Source organism: Diplotaxodon limnothrissa, linkage group LG7 (assembly GCF_057381915.1).
Source record: "Diplotaxodon limnothrissa isolate DT_005_m linkage group LG7, D_limnothrissa_male_GT1.1, whole genome shotgun sequence".
Lineage (NCBI taxonomy): Eukaryota > Metazoa > Chordata > Actinopteri > Cichliformes > Cichlidae > Diplotaxodon > Diplotaxodon limnothrissa.
The window spans coordinates 8,699,065-8,717,780 of record NC_140602.1 but is presented as its reverse complement, the minus strand read 5'-3'; the positions used below and the strand labels follow the sequence as shown (position 1 = coordinate 8,717,780).

The following is an 18,716-nucleotide window of genomic DNA, read 5'->3' as shown; positions in this document are numbered from 1 at the left end:
TGAATATTAAAGTATTTTAGAGTCGAATACAAGGCCATCTAACTGATGAGTCGTGGCCAAATTGGGTAATGCAACAAAATGATCTGAAGCACAGCAGCAAATTGAAGTGTAGCAATGACATTTCAAACTCCAGACTTGCATCCAACTGAAATCCTGTCCCGGGACTGAGAGCTGTGCATGAACAAACGGGGTGTGTGGTAGTTGTTCACACACTGCTTCTGTTTTGGCGTAGCTTTGGTTAAATAATGACACTGTGTAATATCTCATGCTGTTGTCGTTCATCTGAGGCTGTGTTTGAATCATAAAATCTGTTAAGCACTGTGTGATGTAAAAGAGGGTAAACTTTCTAACATAATTCACACGACTCATTTAAAAATGTCACATCACACACATAAAATTTTACTGCAGTTAAAATATACAGACTTCATCACAATTGTTGCTTTAAAGTATGATCAGTGCAGAAACTCCTGTTGTACAGTAAAAATAGTTGATCTCTCATTGCTGTTAATTGTCAGTTTATAAAATATACTTTTTTTTTTTTAACAGCACTAGTCACAAAAGTACCATCCTGAGCTTACAATTTTTAGTTTTGTCTCAAGTATGATTACAATAAAAGAAATAAAATAGATTAAAAAAATTAAAGGTTCCATTTGGGATTTCCCCCATCGACATTTATGCATAATTTGACGAGATAAGAACCTGCCAAAAAAAAAAAAATCGGCAATTTGTGCAAAAAATCCCCATCCAACGTTCAACAGCCGGCTGGAGATGGAGCAAAGTAGTACTGAGCCAGGAGGATGAGGTAGACGACCACCAGAGCTGTACCTGGGAGAAAAAAAAACACCAAACCACACTGGATCAAAACACCCTAAAATAAGATTCAGGTCTTTCAGCTGCCATTAGTATCAGATCCCAGATATGCCTAAGGAGTAAACGAGAGCAACTAGAGAGCAAAACTCCTTCCAAAGGGCAAGGGCTATATCCATGATGTTTTTATTACAATATGCTAATGTCAGCCTGTTGTTCCGTTATTGTAGGGATTTTGTAGGGAGTCGTATCGAATTTCATATGACTTGATGTGGTTACTTTAAATTTTTTTGGCAATGATCAACTTTCAAGGTCAAAAGCTTAGCCAACTAGGGTACTCCTGTCCCCCAAGGCCTAGTATATTGTTTTGAAGTTTTAAGACCATCCATAAAAAAACTGGGCAGTATAAAGTTTTTATTTTTACATTTTACACATTTTTACATGCTCCCGCCCTTCAGGGGAAAAACAGCTCACTCTGGTTTTTTTGTTTTTGGTTAAAGTTTTAGATTTCAAAACACCCATTAGTAATGCAAAAATACAGTGCATGGACCCCTTTTATAGTCTTATGTGATGTATTTCACAAAGGGGGAGCACATTGTAAAAATTCTGTTTCTTAAATGCACATACAGTGGGATGCAAAAGTTTGGGCAACCTCATTAACAGTCTTTATTTTCCTGTATAAATCGTTGGTTGTTACAATAAAAAATGTCAGTTAAATATATCATGTAGGAGACACACACAGTGATATTTGAGAAGTGAAATGAAGTTTATTGGATTTGCAGAAAGTGTGCAATAATTGTTTAAACAAAATCCGGCAGGTGCATAAATTTGGCCACTGTTGTCATTTTATTGATTCCAAAACCTTTAGAACTAATTATTGGAACTCAAATTGGCTTGGTAAGCTCAGTGTCCCCTGACCTACATACAAAGGTGAATCTAATAATGAGAAACAGTATTTAAGGGGGTCAATTGTAAGTTTCCCTCCTCTTTTAATTTTCTCTGAAGAGTAGCAACATGGGGTCTCAAAACAACTCTGAAATGACCTGAAGACAAAGATTGTTCACCATCATGGTTTAGGGGAAGGATACAGAAAGATGTCTCAGAGATTTAAGCCGTCTGTTTCACAGTTAGGAACATATTGAGAAAATGGAAGACCACAGGCTCAGTTGAAGTTAAGGCTCGAAGTGGCAGACCAAGAAAAATCTCGGATAGACCGAAGCGACGAATGGTGAGAACAGTCAGAGTCAACCCACAGACCAGCACCAAAGAGCTACAACATCATCTTGCAGCAGATGGAGTCACTGTGCATCGTTCAACTATTCGGCGCACTTTACACAAGGAGATACTGTATGCGAGAGTGATGCAGAAGAAGCCGTTTCTCTGCCCACAGCACAAACAGAGCCGCTTGAGGTATGCTAAAGCACATTTGGACAAGCCAGCTTCATTCTGGAATAAGGTGCTGTGGACTGATGAAACTAAAATTGAGTTATTTGTGCATAACAAGGGGCGTTATGCATGGAGGAACATGGATTCCACTCAGTATCAGCAGATTCTGGAGAGCAATGTCCAGGAATCAGTGACAAAGCTGAAGCTGCGCCGGGGCTGGATCTTTCAACAAGACAACGACCTGAAACACTCCTCAAAATCCACTAAGGCATTCATGCAGAGGAACAAGTACAACGTTCTGTAGTAGCCATCTCAGTCCCCAGACCTGAATATTATTGAAAATCTGTGGTGTGAGTTAAAGAGAGCTGTCCATGCTCGGAAACCATCAAACCTGAATGAACTAGAGATGTTTTGTAAAGAGGAATGGTCCGAAATACCTTCAACCACAATCCAGACTCTCATTGGAATCTACAGGAAGCGTTTAGAGGCTGTAATTTCTCCAAAAGGAGGATCTACTAAATATTGATTTCATTTCTTTTTTTGTGGTGCTCAAATTTATGCGCCTGCCTGATTTTGTTTGAACAATTATTGCACACAATCCAATAAACCTCATTTCACTTCTGAAATATCACTGTGTGTGTCTCCTATATGTTATATTTAACTGACATTTTTTATTGTAACAACCAAAGATTTATACAGGAAAATAATGACTATTAACAAGGTTGCCTAAACTTTTGCATCCCACTGTATATGATACAAGAGCCAGCTATCCACAATTTCAGCTCCAAAATCTTTTAAACTTACTAACTTTAACTTACCCTGAAAATAATCACACTTGCCATCCATGAAGATGTAGTTGACCAAGATCACACTGAAGATGCTGGCCCACAGGTGCTGGTCACTGAAAATCAACACAAATCCCACATCCTGGGAAAGGCAGAGATAGATTGTGTCTATTATAAAACACTGTAAAGCAGCAGAATGACTTGTATTTATATATGAATAAATGAAGGATTAAAATGAAGGCTTACATAGAAAGCATTAAATAGGACCAGTATTGGTATTTGTAGCATGCAGACCTGCACAGCGATACAGCTTCCCACCTCGAGGCTGGAATAAAAAAAGAAAAGTAGATACAAATGATGCTCTTCAAACTGTTCCTGTAGCTTATTAATGAGACGGGATGTACCTGAGACTGATGTTGTTCTGGAGTGCAAACTGGATCCCGTTAACAATCTCGGGGATCTCAGGAACCATAGCCAGAACGGTCACCCCGATGAAATACTGCCGGGAGAGAAGAAAACATTAAAGCTATAACATACAAACAGCCTGAGCGTGCTCAGATCCGTGTACTTACCTGAGAGATGTTTGGTTGGCTTAGTATGGGCTGAATGTGCTCGGTGGCAAGATCGGCACAAGCAGACGTGAGCACCGTAGCCAAGATGAGGATGACCAGAGACCTCCAGCGTGACCAGTGGACCACCGTCCCGTGGTGGCCACTCACTGGTGAGATTATAGTATTGTAAGTAAGCATCAAACACAGCTCACTTTTCTCTAAAATAGCAAAATGTAACATGAAATTTTTGGCTGACCTGTTAAGTGTGACTCGTTAGAGTGATTCATACCCTGTACTTCTCCTACGTGGATGTTGTAAATGTGGGAGTGCGTCTTCAGAGTGAAGAGCAGACCGATGATGTAGGCAACGGGCAGGAGGGCACACACGGTGTACACCAAAGGCCTAAAAACAAACATTGCACAATTAATGAGCAGCAAGTGCAGCAAAATGATGATGAATGAGGCCTTAATGTGTGGTTTTTAGACACAGTTTCTACAGCTTCAGATTGAATTACTCCTCTCCAGGAAGATTTGTTTCATTAGACTGGTGCAGCAGTTAGCTTTGCTACCTCACAGTGGAAGGGTCCATGGTTTGAATCTCCTGGTGGGGTCAGGACTGTCTGTGTGGAGATTGCGTGTTCTCCTCGCGTCCTGCAGAGGTGAACTGTTTATTCTAATTTGACTTTAGGTTTAGATGGGAGCCTGAACGGTTTTGCGGTTTAGGTCCCTTGACAGAGTGGGCATCTATCCATGGTGAACCCTGCCTCTAATCTTGGATCTGCTGGGATAGAGGTCAAGAAAATGGATGGCTAGGAAAAGAGAAAAGCCCTAAAAGTAATTTAGGGAATATTTAGATTTAGCAACATCAGATAGTCACTTTCAAATTACAATGTCAAAGTAATTCCCAATTATATCCATCTATACTTTTAACTGCTGGAGCCAATCCCAGTAACATTGGGAAAGAGAGACAGACACCGTCCACACCTTTGCCAATTCAGAATAACCACTCGGACTAACATGCATGTCTTTGAACTGTGAGACACAGACACAGGGATGATGCTCAGAAGCCCCGCAGCTGGCCAGCAGGTCCGAACCAGGAGCTTTCTTGTTGTGATGTAACGGTGCTCACCACTGCACCACCCAACAATGATCACTTTAATAAAAAGTTAAGTTGGTACGTTAAATTGGAGAATCCGCTTAGAACACCTCACCGGCCACTTTGATAGGTACACCCGTTTAATTGCTTATTAATTCAAATATGTAATTAGCAACACTATGGTTGTTCCCATGGTCCAATGAGTCTCAATTTCTGCAACAACATTCGGGTGTTTCAGCTGCTAACCTTTCTTTACATCGCTTCCATTTTCCCTGCGCTCAAAGCAGACGTCATTGCTTTAGTCCAATCATTTTGCTGCTCGCCTTCTCCAGCCTGCATCCTTTTTTGTCATTCTGTTTTTTTGGGTCTCATTCATACAGGCCACTTCCTCACCATATCCAGCTCAATATCTAAGCCTTCATCTTCATCTTCACCTATCCTCCAGGTGTCCTCTCATAATTCCTCACTGCTGGGCTTTGTTCTGCTATGATGGGACATCGGAGTCTAATTGCCAAATGGCTTAAATTAATTCTGTATCTCAAAAATCTTTTTCAGTTCTTACAAATGATTTCTCCCTATTGAACTGAAGGAAAAAGGGGGTCCAAGCAAGTTCTTGAAAATTAACTGTGCAGTTCTAAAACAAATTTTTATTAGTAGATAAATTTGAAAAATAACTTACTGGACATGGTTGTGAAACAGTGTACCATTGCTCTGTTGAAAACAACAACAACAACAATAAAAACATTGTACATGTGCAGTACAGTGCATACGGACAGGGTGTCCTCCTGGCTAATGATACCTACCAGGTCATAGTGGCAGTTGTGGCAGACAAACGACCCGCTGCTGTTGCTTGTGCTGTTTGCCCCGGTAGAGTTGGTACAGGAGTCACACACCAAGTTCCCATAAGCCTTAGAGAAGAGCGTGGGTGCGAACACACCTGCCAATAACATTCAGAGGAGGGAAGTGAGTGTTTAACACTGTTTGTAATGTTTTTAAACTATAAGATGTTTCTGGGGAGAATAAAAACAAACTGTTCGTGCTGCTTTCAGCTGACTTGATTCATGAAGACAATCCTCTTAGACTTAGCTTGTATTCGGTGTTTTAAGGGCACCAGTTCGATGGTATTTGCATTTGATTATTTAATATCCAGAGATTATAATGGCCGACATCTGCTGCGGGTGTTACTTACTAACAAAAACAATGAAATAAAACTATCGCAGGCATAAACATTTGTTTTCTGATTGTGGCACATACATGCTATTCACATATTTTCATGTGGCAGTCTGAACTGCTTCTGCAGCCTTCTGCGTGTGCTGATTTTCAAATACGTGCCTCCTATAGAGATGAAAAGCAGCGCGCAGCTCACTCCGGCAGAACGGCTGTTGAACCTTTGCTCACTGTGACGGAGACCTCCAATTATCATGCAAATGCCCTGAAAAGCAAACAAAACATGACGTCTCACTCATACATGCTTATTTAACACATTTCTCAAACCTACGCCTTGAAAATATATATAAAGTATACTGGTGCTGGCACTAACTGTGTTACTTAAAAACTGACGTACTAGCATTTTTTCTTTTTTTGTACAGGTAGACTTTCCAACATATTAGCCATTCATGTTGTTGTGCACAGCAGTGCAGTGCCAAAAGGCTGTAGGTAAGTCTTACCTACTAACTAACCAACTAACAAACCTAAGCAAGCTAAACAAGATGAAGCTTGACTCACAGGAATAAAGAGGATACATCCAAGCAGTGTCCCAGTCAGCGCAGCCTTAACAACCTCCTCCAGACAGGTGTTAGCTTTCTGGTGACCTCTGAGCAGGGCTGTGATGTAAAAGGTCAGTTCTGTGATGGAACCAAAGGTGGCGTTGACCACAGCGCCCACAGCAAAGTTACTCTGAGCTGAAATGCTGCAAATGCAAAAACGAAATATAAAAATCAGAGACTCTGTTCTGCTTCTCGAGGTGTTAATGGTTAATGAAAAATACTTACCTGGCAATTCCCATGCCAATGTAATATGACAGAGGTATGATGGAGCCAATTGCTATGGTGAATTTGACATCGGAGCTGGCGTACTTGTTTTCTCTGTCAATATATCCAGTTACCAGGGCAACTATCACTAGAGGGAGGAGGTCTGAGACAGGAGTCAAGGATAATAACAGGTCTTTATATCACAGAAGGAAACACACACATTTTATGTGTAAAAGGATACTGGCAGCAAACACATTAATCCCATCAATCGTGTACTTGTAGTAGTACCAGTTGGCAGCGTGGTAGCAACACAGTAGCGCTCTGGTCTCATAGCCCTGATGCTAAAAGTGAAGAAAACCAAAGAAAATGGTGCATTAGGAACTCCCCAGGACTATGCAGTGACCAATAAACACTACGTGTCACCTGTACCTTCCTCTGTGAGCCAGCAGAGATAGACACATCCTCAGGAGGCAGCAGGAGGATGACGCCCAGAGTTCGTGCGTTCATCTTGAAAACTGGAATGGTGAAGACCAGGATCCAGGAGATGAAGCACGCCAGAGAGTGAACGACCACCAGAGGAGGATATCCCAGCAGCAGCCACACATAGGTGGCAAAACGACGCTGTACAACAAGAAGGGCACATTGTATAACGATATGTTACACTTGCAGCAAAAAATCTGCTAAACATGCAATGTATTCAGTGCTAGGTCAGTTTTACTTCTATAACCCAGTACTGCAAATTACAGCAAGCAACACCCTCTGCACTAAATGCCAAAGTCTTACTTGTGAATTTCCGGTATCTATATATATGTTTTTAAGTGTGAACATTTACCCAGTAAGGAGTGCGCAGAGGTCGGTCTGGCATCTCTGGGACTGGCACCTCTGTGGGTGATGGCAGCAGAAATGGTGAGTTATCTTCTTCCGCCTCCATACTGCATTCACAGTCTGGTGCGCGCTCACAGCATCGCCTCAGTGTATTTCCCATCTGGAGGAACACAACCAAAAAGATGTCTTTTACAATCATGCTTCATGCTTCAGGTCTATTCAGTGGTTTTATTAAGGTACAACTTAACAACATGCACACATTTAAGGTATTCCTGCAGCAAAGATTCTACAATGTACTTAAAACAGTGGTGTCCAAACCCAGGCCTCAAGGGCCGGTGTCCTGCAGGTTTTAGATGTGTCCTTGATCCATCACTGCTGATTTCAATGGCTATTATCTCCTCAACATGTCTTGAAGTTCTCCAGAGGCCTGGTAATAAACTAATCATTTGATTCAGGTGTGTTGACCCAGGGTAAGATCTAAAACCTGCAGGACACCGGCCCTCGAGGCCTGGAGTTGGCCAAGCCTGACTTAAAACATGCTGTAAATGAAAGAGTCAGTGGAAACATGGCATAAAATTACTGCCTACTGACCAATTAACTGCAATTAAAAAGCTTATTTTTCCATGCTGTGCATTAAATCACCAGATTAACAATTAAGCATCATCTCTTGTTCTTTTTTTTCAATTTTACCATTAGATATTCTACGTTGTTCATAGTTTTTTAGTCACCATTTGATAATATTTCAAAATAGATGTCATAGGGATCATTTTCTGTGGAGGAGAGAAGAGTCAAATGACCCTTAAAACACCCTCTTTTTGATTGGTCAGATGCTGCCAACACCCTTTTATGTGAATGCGCAGGAGAAAGCCTGGGTTAACGTAATAAACTGATGACCAGCTTCATGTGACTGTTTATCCTGATTTCCAATTTTAGGGTAAGTAAATCCAGATAACAGAAAGATACCCTGGGAATGCTGAATGAATTCGTAGTATAGGGCCCAGGTTATGTGTTCGGCATACGCTACCATGCTGATTTAAGCAGGTAATATATAAAGACAGTTTCATGACACAGAAAACTTTGACTTTAAGCTCGTTGAGCCATTAATCTCACTTCACAGTACACCTCTCTGTGTATGGGGAACAAATACAGATGCTGTGACACAGACTAAGAGAAGGAGAGAGAGGGGGGATTAAGGAATAACGAACAGGAGGATAACAAGCACAATCCCATACAAGTGAAGATTATCAGGAAAATTAAGGGGACTGTCGAGAAAAGTGGGACAGAGAGAGATTGAAATTTCCTGGTTTACCTCTCATTACATCTGAGAGAGGGTGAAAAGGGTTAAAATCCAGTCTTTTCACAATCTTCACTTTCATTTTTGGAGTGATAATTGAAACTCTTATTTTGCTAATAGTAACTTTATTCTTAATCAAAGGGATAAATCAAAGTATAAGTCTGAGAGATATGTAGTTTGAGCTGTGAAAACGTCTAGACCAGGAGTAAAACTAATCCATAAACAACAGAAAACAAACCTTCAAACAGGAAGTACCAAAACAAAAACTAAACACGGAGACAAAGATACAAAGAAGCAATGGAGGACAGGGACATAAAACAGAATAACAAGTCAGAGGAAGGAGGCGTTAGGGACACACTGAGGGAACTCACTGAGGGTGTTCAAAGTCGCCCTTGCACCCTGAACGTGTCGCCATAACAAGTTGTTGCAAATGCACTGTTGCAGACTTGTGACATCATTCAGAAAAACACGACTTCTGCTTTAATGACCACGAGTCAATGAAGAAACTACCGGATTTACTGTGAATCAGTCTGATGCCGGCTAAATGAAAAGAACCACAGACAACAGCAGGAATATTAACTCAACCCAAACAGCACCTCGTGGATTGGGTTGCCAAACGGCCACAGGAAGTAGCAGCACAGCTTCCAGCACAGTTTACCTGAAGACAGAAACAGAGTGAAGAACAAAGGGAATTGCAGATGATCAATTATTATCATTATCTATTACCTCACCTACCATACGGTACCCCAGTAACAGTGATGAACATCAGTGTGCCAACCAGGAAATATGCCAGAGAAACCCACCAACCAAACAGGAGCACGTAGGCTAGGTTTCCACATGTGATGAAATGACCTGACAGCAGAAGGACACAGAGAATGAAAGAAGTGTTTCAGCAGAAATATCTTTACGCTTTTAGGATTTATGAATATAATTTAACTTAAATTTCATTAATTAATGCAAAAAAGAACAGAATAAATAGACAGATTTCACTTCCAGATTATTATTATCCAGTGTTGGGTAAGTTACTTTAAAATAGTAACTTAGTTACATTACTAGTTACTTCTCTCAAAAGTAACTCAGTTACTTCAAGTTACTTGTTACTTTCAAAGTAACTAGTTACTAGGAAAAGTAACTTTGGTTTTACTCAGAATTCTCTTGTTAATGTGTTTCTTCCATAACTTTGCCAGTCTTCTAGCTTGCTTACTTGCCACAAGTGCACTGTGCCACCTACCAATAGAAAGGAAAAGATAATGTGCATATTTCCACGAGAGAAATCCCACGCCTGGACCGTCATTGACTGCTGCCATGATTCTAGCCTACGTCACAGAGTCATGTGCGCCTTTTACATCCAACACAAAAACTGCAGTCGTGGTGCTTTCGATTGTACTCAGAACTCAGAAATTCTGCCTTCTGAATAGGAAGATGTAGGTAACACCAGACTGCAGATGAGCTGCATACAGGGCTGGACTGGGACAGAAAATTGGCCCGGGCATTTTGACTAGAAACTGGCCCACCATTATAGGAAAAATCATAAAGCCTTTGAATGAAAACAAACACTGTTGTGACAGTGATGTTCACTGTTCTGATGGTATATATGCATCAATCTATCAATCGTTTGTTGTAAGATTCAGATAATTATTTTTTAAAAGCTAGATATTTTAAATGAGAATAAGAAAGAAAAGTATTTCTTTGTGCCCCCCATTCCCTGTTAATGCCCTACCTGCCCCCTTGGCCACACTTTGCTAGATCCGCACCTGCACAGTTACCAGCTGTCAGCTACTTAGAAAAGGATCCTGGGGTTATTTGTCTCTCAGAAACAGTTCATAACTTCCCTTCAACTCATTCATGTCACCTAAAAGGTAAACCTGTTTCTCCATCACCTGTTCAGCTCTGATGATCCAGTAAGGACATCTCCTGGTTTCATCTTCATGTTTCCCTCTCACCAGATAACCAAACCATATCATGACCAGCAGCTTTTTTGCAGCTGTGGCTCCAGCAAACATCAGCTGATACTAGAAATTAATATTAAATAAATTCTAACAACAGCTGATCAAGCTTAAACGTGCTGCTGTTGTTTAGCGCGACATCCGCTGGTTTCCTCTTTCGGCGCAAAGTGGGCGATAAACAAACAAGAGAGACGATCAGCTGATCATTGATCAGTTTCATGATTGAAGTAGAAACGGGAGAGGGAGGGGGGAGAATGAAAGAAGAAGAGGCAGCTGTGCAGCAAAGACACAGAATAACTCCAGCTTTGTGCCTTTTTCATTGTAGCTGAATTACGGGACAAACTGTTCCTTTTCACCTCAATAAGAAACGCGTAATATTTTCTCTGAATACCAGACGGGACGGTTGGCAACTCTAATAACTTATGAACAAAATAAGGTTCAACATCATTAACTTCATAGCACCACCCAGCTGTATAGAAACTCCGTCATGCTAGCTAGCACGCAGTACGGAAAAAGTCAGAATAACGAAAATAAACTCCACCTAAACTTGGTTTATATCTGACCCAGAGAGACTGCAGGTCATAACTTCTTACCTGAAGTTCAGTTCACACTTGGACCGGCGGCCGCCTCGGGTCTCTTTTCCTTCTGCGTCCCTTTTCCTTCATCCACCTGCTGCCTCCACCACTTGCTAATGTTACTGAATCTGTGGAAACTCCGCGATGCCACCACACGAAGTAACGAGTAACGACCCTATCTAAATCCCAGTAACGAGTAACGCGTTCCTGATTTTGGCATAATAACTAGTTACCGTGCTCGTTACCACAATAATAACGTAGTTACTGTAACGCGTTACTTAATAACGCGTTAGTCCCAACACTGTTATTATCAGACACTTTTTTATTAACAATGTTACTAAAGCCTCAAAATATAATAACAAAAAATTCTATTGTCATCAGATTTAGTTCAGGTAAGGATTTGTAAGTCTTATCAGTTTCTTCATTGTTGTTACATGTAATGTGTTCAAAAGAACTTGACAGCCAGTTTTATCTTCTACAACTAATTCATATCAAAGATGGTTTCAAAGGTTTTTTTAAAGTAACATTCATAAAAGATTTTCTCAACTAAAAACTAAAACGAGGCACAAAAAATGTGTGTAAATTGGTTAAATGGTAACAACTGTCTTACTCCCTCTGACTCACTCCTCACTTTTTCCAAGGAGAATGATGCTATTTTACAATATTAAATCTGACTTGAATCTTTGATCAAATGTCATGATCCTGGGTCATTTGACCCAGCATTTTGAGGTTTCTTGTGTTTTTCTCATTTTGTATTATGTTTAAGTCCACTTTGTTAAGGGTTTATTCTATAGTACCTTGGTTATTCTGTTTAGCTTTCGTTTATTAGATTCCCACCTGTGCTTTTGCCCTCTGTGTCTCCCTCTGTGTCTTTGTGTGGTTGCTTGTGCCTTGTTTCCCCTCCTTGTGTTTTATTCCATCATGTTTATTCTATGTTTCCCCAGCTCGTTATGTCTCCTCTCTCTACCTCATGTTTCTTCGCTCCCTCTCCTCCACTCTTGCGTCATGTTCCTTCGATTCGTATTTTATTGTGAAGGTCCCATGTTTTCTTGTCTAGTTGTGTTCCCCGTGCGTTCTCACTTCCCTCGTTTTCCTTCTGTGTATTTATGTCAGCGTCTCCCTCAGTTCTGTGTCGTGATCTCCCTCATAGTTGCGTGTGTTTCACTGTGTTCCTAGTTATGTTCCCAGTATAGTTTTCTATCACTTTTTTAAATTCTCTGCAATAAAGCTGCATTTTGAGTTCACGTTTCGCCTCAGTTGAGTCTGCGTTTGGGTCCTCTCCTGCCTGCACACAGCCGATTTATGACATCAAACTTTCAAATCTATCACTATTATTATTTCTCTTATTCTAAACCGAGACGTAGGGACAAGAAAACATTTTAGTTTTTAAATACATTTTTTAAATACATTTACCCTTTCATTACAGTAATTTAGCTGTAGTGTTTCTCAGCAATTATCTTTGTGCTCAACTTCAATGAACATGACAAATAATGCACGAGATTTAACAGACTGATATCATGCATCAACACAAACTTTACATAAAACAAAAACATTAACAAAACATACCTGGACCTGAATGCGGTTTTATGACATTCAGCTCAGAGTATAGTTCTTTCACAACATCTGACCGGCCTTCAAACGGCCGCTCCGTCACGTGGCTCTTCCACTTTCTAAACCCAAACTGATAAAAACGCACACACAGACAGCAATTACTCCAGTGTCCTCAACTCGGCTCACTTTCTTTTCCTGTGCAAAACTCTTCCAGTTTCTTACTCTGTAATTGTTGACCAGTTTGTTGGCTTCCACTTCATTCTCGGCTCTGATGGTTTTCTTATTTTGGCTTTCCTCCCAGCTGTCTTCGCATGCATGATGGCTCGGACCTACAATGAGAAAATAACCAAGAAATGGCTGCAAATATCTCTTAACAGGAGAGCTGAATATGGATATAAAGACTGGTAAACTACACTCACATGCACATGCACATGCAGCAGTGCATTTTGTTGCAGAATATAAGGAGTGTTGTGAAGATGAAGTGGAGGAGTCTACGTGCTGAGCGCCACACAGTCGATCATGGGCCTGTTCATTACTGTAACCTAACAGAGGATCATGCTCGCTTGAAGAATCTGTAACACCAAAGAAACAAAAACTGAAAGATGTCAAAGACAGCATTCATACACCAAGTGCCATCCTTAAAAAGACCCAGACTGGAACTTAGCATGAGCTGTTTTTGCCAGGTGTCCATGGGCCTGAAAAGGACATCCCATAATATATGGTAATAGGCAGCATTTTGTGTTCAATCAGGTTTTAATCAAATATATTGTTGTGGCACAGCAGTGAATTTACAATGACTTTTAGAATAATCAGACAATTTAATTTCAATTGTATTTTTATAGCACGGAATCACAACAATTTGGAATTTGGAAGTGAGCAATCTGAGAAAAAAGCAATTTCAGCAACTCATGGTATTTCAGATTTTCACCCACAACCATCTCCAGATTTATAGAGAATGGTCTGAAAAAAACATCCACTGCCCAGAGATCACAGGAGAATGCAGAAAGGCAACATTATCTCAAAGAACCACTCGTTACATCTGAGCTAAGCAGAATTACAATTTGTAATTCTTGCGAACATTCAGGTACAGTTAGAATTTAGAGTAAATAACATGAAAACTATGGATCCATCCTGCTGTGTATTAATGGTTCAGTACAAACTCAGGACCCCTCAGCACCCATCACTGATGGCTGTTTCAAGCAGAATAACGCAGCATGTCACGAACAGTTAAGCTGTGCCAAACTATTCCAACACTCGCTCCTATGAACTGATAAGACAAATAAAGACATCACATGGAAACTGTTTCAAAAATCACTAATCACCGTAACCCCAACTCTGTAAAAGACTTCAGCAAGAAAATCATCACATGAAGAAAAATCAAAATAGCATGACTCTCAATCGATTCTCCAAAGTAAATGGCCTGTATTTATATAGCGCTTTACTAGTCCCTAAGGACCCCAAAGCGCTTTACATATCCAGTCATCCACCCATTCACACACACATTCACACACTGGTTAAAACAGTAATCAGAGAAGGCCAGTTTTTAAGTATCTTGCTCCCCACTTGCACATATTGCATCTGGGTCAAAAAGTATGATGTGCATATAGAATCAGATACACTGTGTCACAGTGCACGCCAGGTTTTGAGGTTTTTGTGGTTTCATGATTTCTTTTTGCTTTTTAAAAGGGATTTATGTTTGAGCTCTTTAGTCTTTTAATGATTAGACTTTATGTGCCCCTTGTTCTTATGAGCTGTTGGTTATTCTACACCTTGAGTCCTTTGCTTAGCTTTTGTTGGCAATAGGTTACTTGCCTTTTGTGTTCCCCATTCTGTTCTTTCACTCCTGTCTCCATGTGTTTGTCTTTTTTCTCAGTGTTAGTTACTTCTTGTTTTATTTTGATGGTCTCTTGCCTCATATGCTTTGTATTTAGTTCTACTTCCCTTGTCTCGTCCTCCAGGACCACAGAGTACAGGAGGATTGGAAGACAATTCTTTGCAAGATATCCCCTCATCTGTTGCTTTAAATATTGGCCTTGGTGATTCTGGTGAATTCAAATGAAATATCATGTGACTGTCATCATTTTCCTACTAACTGAACCATTAAGTGACCCCCTCATGCCATACAAACAGGGGCTTTGTAAACCTGTCAGTGTAGATGAGGAGATTCTGATTTGCCTTCCCTCTATGTCCCTTCAAAAGCTGCACACAAAACACCTCATCTCTTAAATTTTTCATTATTATTATTATTCAATGACATGATGAGACGTGTACATAGATCTCCTGAGGGGCATAAAAGGCTTTCTATCTATCTTAACTTGACCTGATTAAAGTAGCTAGATTTGTTACAGTGAAACCAGACTTGTGACAGCAATTAAAGCAAGGAAAGCGCCTGCAGCCATTCAGAAAGATACAGAAGATTGATGAATGAATGGATACATAACAAACCAGATGCATCAAAGGCAATGTGGGCACATCGGTCCTGACTTCCCTTTTTCAACAGCTCAAATTGGCTCACACACTTTTAGGTAGTCTTGTTTTGTTATCCTGGTTCTGCTTTTTTGTTGGCTTCCTTAAGTGTGTCTGCAAATACAGCAGCTGCAGTGTTATATGATGGTGTTAGTGACTGTGCACACACACAGCATCACCTCGATACACTATCGTGATTTTGTTCTTTAGTGTGCATGAGTATTTGAGAACACTGAGAATGCCTTTTAAGAAAGAAATCACCCTTGTTCCTGTGAAATCAAATACAAGTAACTAAAAATGCTGTTATCTTTAAGTAACAGAGAAGCTTGAGTAAGAATGGAAGAATTCTTTAAATATGCAGTAATGAATTAATATCTTTTCTATTTCTTTGTTTAAGCCTCTATGACGTGAAAACTGGACATTGGCTGTTGTAATATTTGGCTTTCAGGAACGTTTGTCAGGTACATATAAAGACACTGGACAGGAGGGCACTATTTATGACATTTATAGGTCTATATTAATCAAAAAAATTAACTGAAATATATATTAATTAGTTGAGCGCTATCATTGATTAGTTGACAGCACAACCGTGCAATAACTCCATAATGAGCTCCTGTAAATATCAGTGTAAACAAAGCCTACGCAGACAGAAATAAAGCGGAGACAGTTAAAATGGGGAGTGTAATAACGGTGCTGTTAGCGACACATAACAAATAAAGTTATAAGACGCTAAATAATGAGCTCGTGCCGCTCACCTTGCGCGTGTTCAGCCGGCCTCCTCCTCCGGCTGGTCGTGTCCGGGCTCCCCGTGGACGACAGAGACATCTCCGCCGGTAAAAACACTTCACCGTTTGCTGAGTGTGTTACCGGAGCCTGACCGGATCATCTCCTCGGATGCTGCTGTCGCTGTCGCGTGGATTCACTTGATTTAATGAGTGTTATGGAGCGTGGAATTATGGGAAATGTAGGCCTCTGGCGTCTTAAAGGGAAAAGCCACAATAAAACGCAACAACTGTTCACTTCAGCTCAGCCGAGCCTTTGTTAACTGAAAAATAAAAATACAAAGTCGTCTGACTAAATAAATAAATATTTTTTTAATATACGTATATTTGTTTTTATTTCAGCTATTTAACTTTACAATAATTACATTTTGTTATTAAAAAGGCTAAGTGTGAGTGGTATGGAGTCTTTTACCCTTCTTGAACTGTTGCTGGTACTGAAGGTGTTGCCAGTTTAGTTAATTCATTTGAAAGGACTCCCGGTGTCCGGTGCAAGTCGTGAAACAAACACTTCTTATTAATTATATAATGATGCTGGCATATTAGTGAATTAAACATTGTATTTCATAAATATCGCATGGTTTGTGTGGTATACAACGAGACTATTTTAGGTTTGTGAATCTTGGTAAAATACAGAATTCGGTGTAAATAGAAAACGAGATAAATGACAGCACTGAACTTACTAAATGTTATGAAATGCATCAGAACCCAGGTCGTTAATACCAAGGACCAACAAACAGCTGTTTCTCTTTCTGTTTTTATCGCTCTTTTTCACTAAAAAGGTCACATCCTTCAGCTTAGTTTCACTCAATATATTTCTCTTGGTTATTCATGCTCCACATCCAGTGGGCATACAAACGACCGCGGTTGCTATATCTGAAAAACAAAATAATAATAAACTGGGCCAATTTAGTTGTATATATATGTTAAAGAGTGTAGATTTTCTAAACAACAAAACTGCACAGTTATGTGGTGCGTTTGACTTGAAAATGACTGTAGGCCAGCAGAAACACAGCAAATAGCTCCACGATATGGTCACATGTAGCTATGACATGAAGCGGTTTGTCCTGTTTTTAGGTTTTAGCAGAGGTTTCGTACTATAAGCACCAAACACACTTTTAAAATGGTTACATTCTAAATCCAGACAGGAGGTTCTTTGCAAAGTCAGTGCCTTATTATCAGCTTCTTTCTTGCTACCATAAATATATCTAAATAAATTTTAAATAAATTAATTTAGAACTGTAGCACAGAAACTCCCTCACTATACTGCACACTGTCCCAGAATAGTTTAAGGATCAGACAGCTCCAGAAACCATCTGAGCTGTCCAGACTTTAGTTTTTTGGAGTTAGGAAAAAAAAAACCTACACAATTTTTCAATGAAAATCACTCCACATATATGGCTGTTGTAGTTGTTTTGATATTTATTATAGATGTCCATTATAGAGGTGACTGCAATTGCCAATTCACATTTAGTCTTCATATAATTTATTGAACGGCCCCTCAAATTAATAATGATCCTCTATAATTATCCACTTGTGCTTTTATACATTTCAGAAATAAATGCTTAAATGAATGTCTCAGTATTATCTGATATATTTAATATGCGTCCTTTAACATTCTTGTCAAAGTGATGTTTAAGTTGGAGGTCCTGAAATAGAAATCCTGACGAGCTAGTTTGTATCTATCAGGCAATTTTTTAAATGTGTCCCCAACAGACACAGTGCTGTCAGTCCTCGTCTCCTCCACTGGATAAACCTGTTATCATTTGCAGCAGGTTTAACTAGTGTTATAACTTAATCAGAGGAATCATGAATTTGAATTTTGGCCACATGGCCGCAACTGATAAACAAGCTTTACATTGTAGTGTAAAGTTAGAGACCTTTGCATTTCAGAAGGAAATGGTCGCACTCAGGCAGACTCAGAGTAAAGCAGTGCACACTGATTTGACTGGTGAATGAGAGACGGTGCAATCAAAAAGATCCCACAGAAAATTTGCTTAAACTCACCAGCGTGTAAAACTAGAGACTGATGATTGAAAACTCTTGCACATTTTATGTGAGCTAGGCTTAATCTGGGTCAACATTATCTCCTTTTTCTCCTCTAATGGAGGCTGGTCCAGTATGGTGAAGAAGATAAGAAAGAAAGTACTGGGAAATACTGCTCCTTTACATTTAAAAACTGGCTCTCATTTCATCTACCACTTCTAGGTCATTTCACTGTTACTAAGTATGAAAACAAACTATTCAACCTCAGCTGCTGTGTTCAAGTCAAACATAGTTTTCATCTGTAAAGATTGCTTACTGTGAAAAAAATATTTAGCATCTTAAGAAATTTTTTTTTTGGGGGGGGGGGGAATAGTTTTTAACTAATCTTTTGCATTCAAAATAAGAATCTATTATTTGACTAATCTTATGTGTAGTTTGGCATTACATTTGGCTTAGCTTAAGATTCTGTGCATATATCCACTGTGTTGGCCTGTCTTCACATGTCGATGTTGTGTAAATGTTCAACTGTTAGAGGAGTAAGATAAACAGCTGACAAGGTCAAATGTGAGATGTCCGGATTATTGCGTTCTGGCAAAATGAACATTTGCTGGCAAATAAAACTTGAGGCCACGCAGACCCTAAAAAGGTCTCTGTGACCCAGAGTTGGACCTGTAAATAAACTCTTTAATCTCAAACTGTG

At 39.8% G+C, this 18,716-nt stretch overlaps 1 protein-coding gene across 3 annotated transcripts; it reads right to left on the bottom strand.

Moving 5' to 3' along the window:
* Window positions 1-751: 751 nt before the first annotated feature.
* Window positions 752-16,076, bottom strand: cax2 (cation/H+ exchanger protein 2). Of its 3 annotated transcripts, none has more exons than XM_085357323.1 (20): window positions 16,007-16,076; window positions 13,205-13,357; window positions 13,008-13,114; window positions 12,801-12,915; window positions 9,449-9,565; window positions 9,310-9,371; window positions 7,427-7,579; window positions 7,024-7,215; window positions 6,836-6,935; window positions 6,616-6,757; window positions 6,350-6,533; window positions 5,957-6,056; window positions 5,428-5,561; window positions 5,304-5,335; window positions 3,786-3,931; window positions 3,551-3,696; window positions 3,383-3,477; window positions 3,225-3,303; window positions 3,012-3,120; window positions 752-825 (listed from the first exon to the last, which is right to left on the bottom strand). In XM_085357323.1, exons 1-20 carry the CDS (start codon window positions 16,074-16,076, stop codon window positions 752-754), a joined length of 2,310 nt encoding a protein of 769 aa, XP_085213449.1. The 3 variants fall into 3 exon arrangements, with proteins under 3 accessions (XP_085213449.1, XP_085213450.1, XP_085213451.1); XM_085357324.1 differs by having other exon boundaries at window positions 3,819-3,931; window positions 13,211-13,357; XM_085357325.1 differs by lacking the exon at window positions 13,205-13,357 and having other exon boundaries at window positions 3,819-3,931; window positions 12,807-12,915; window positions 13,008-13,107; window positions 16,000-16,076.
* Between the last annotated feature and the right edge of the window lie 2,640 nt (window positions 16,077-18,716).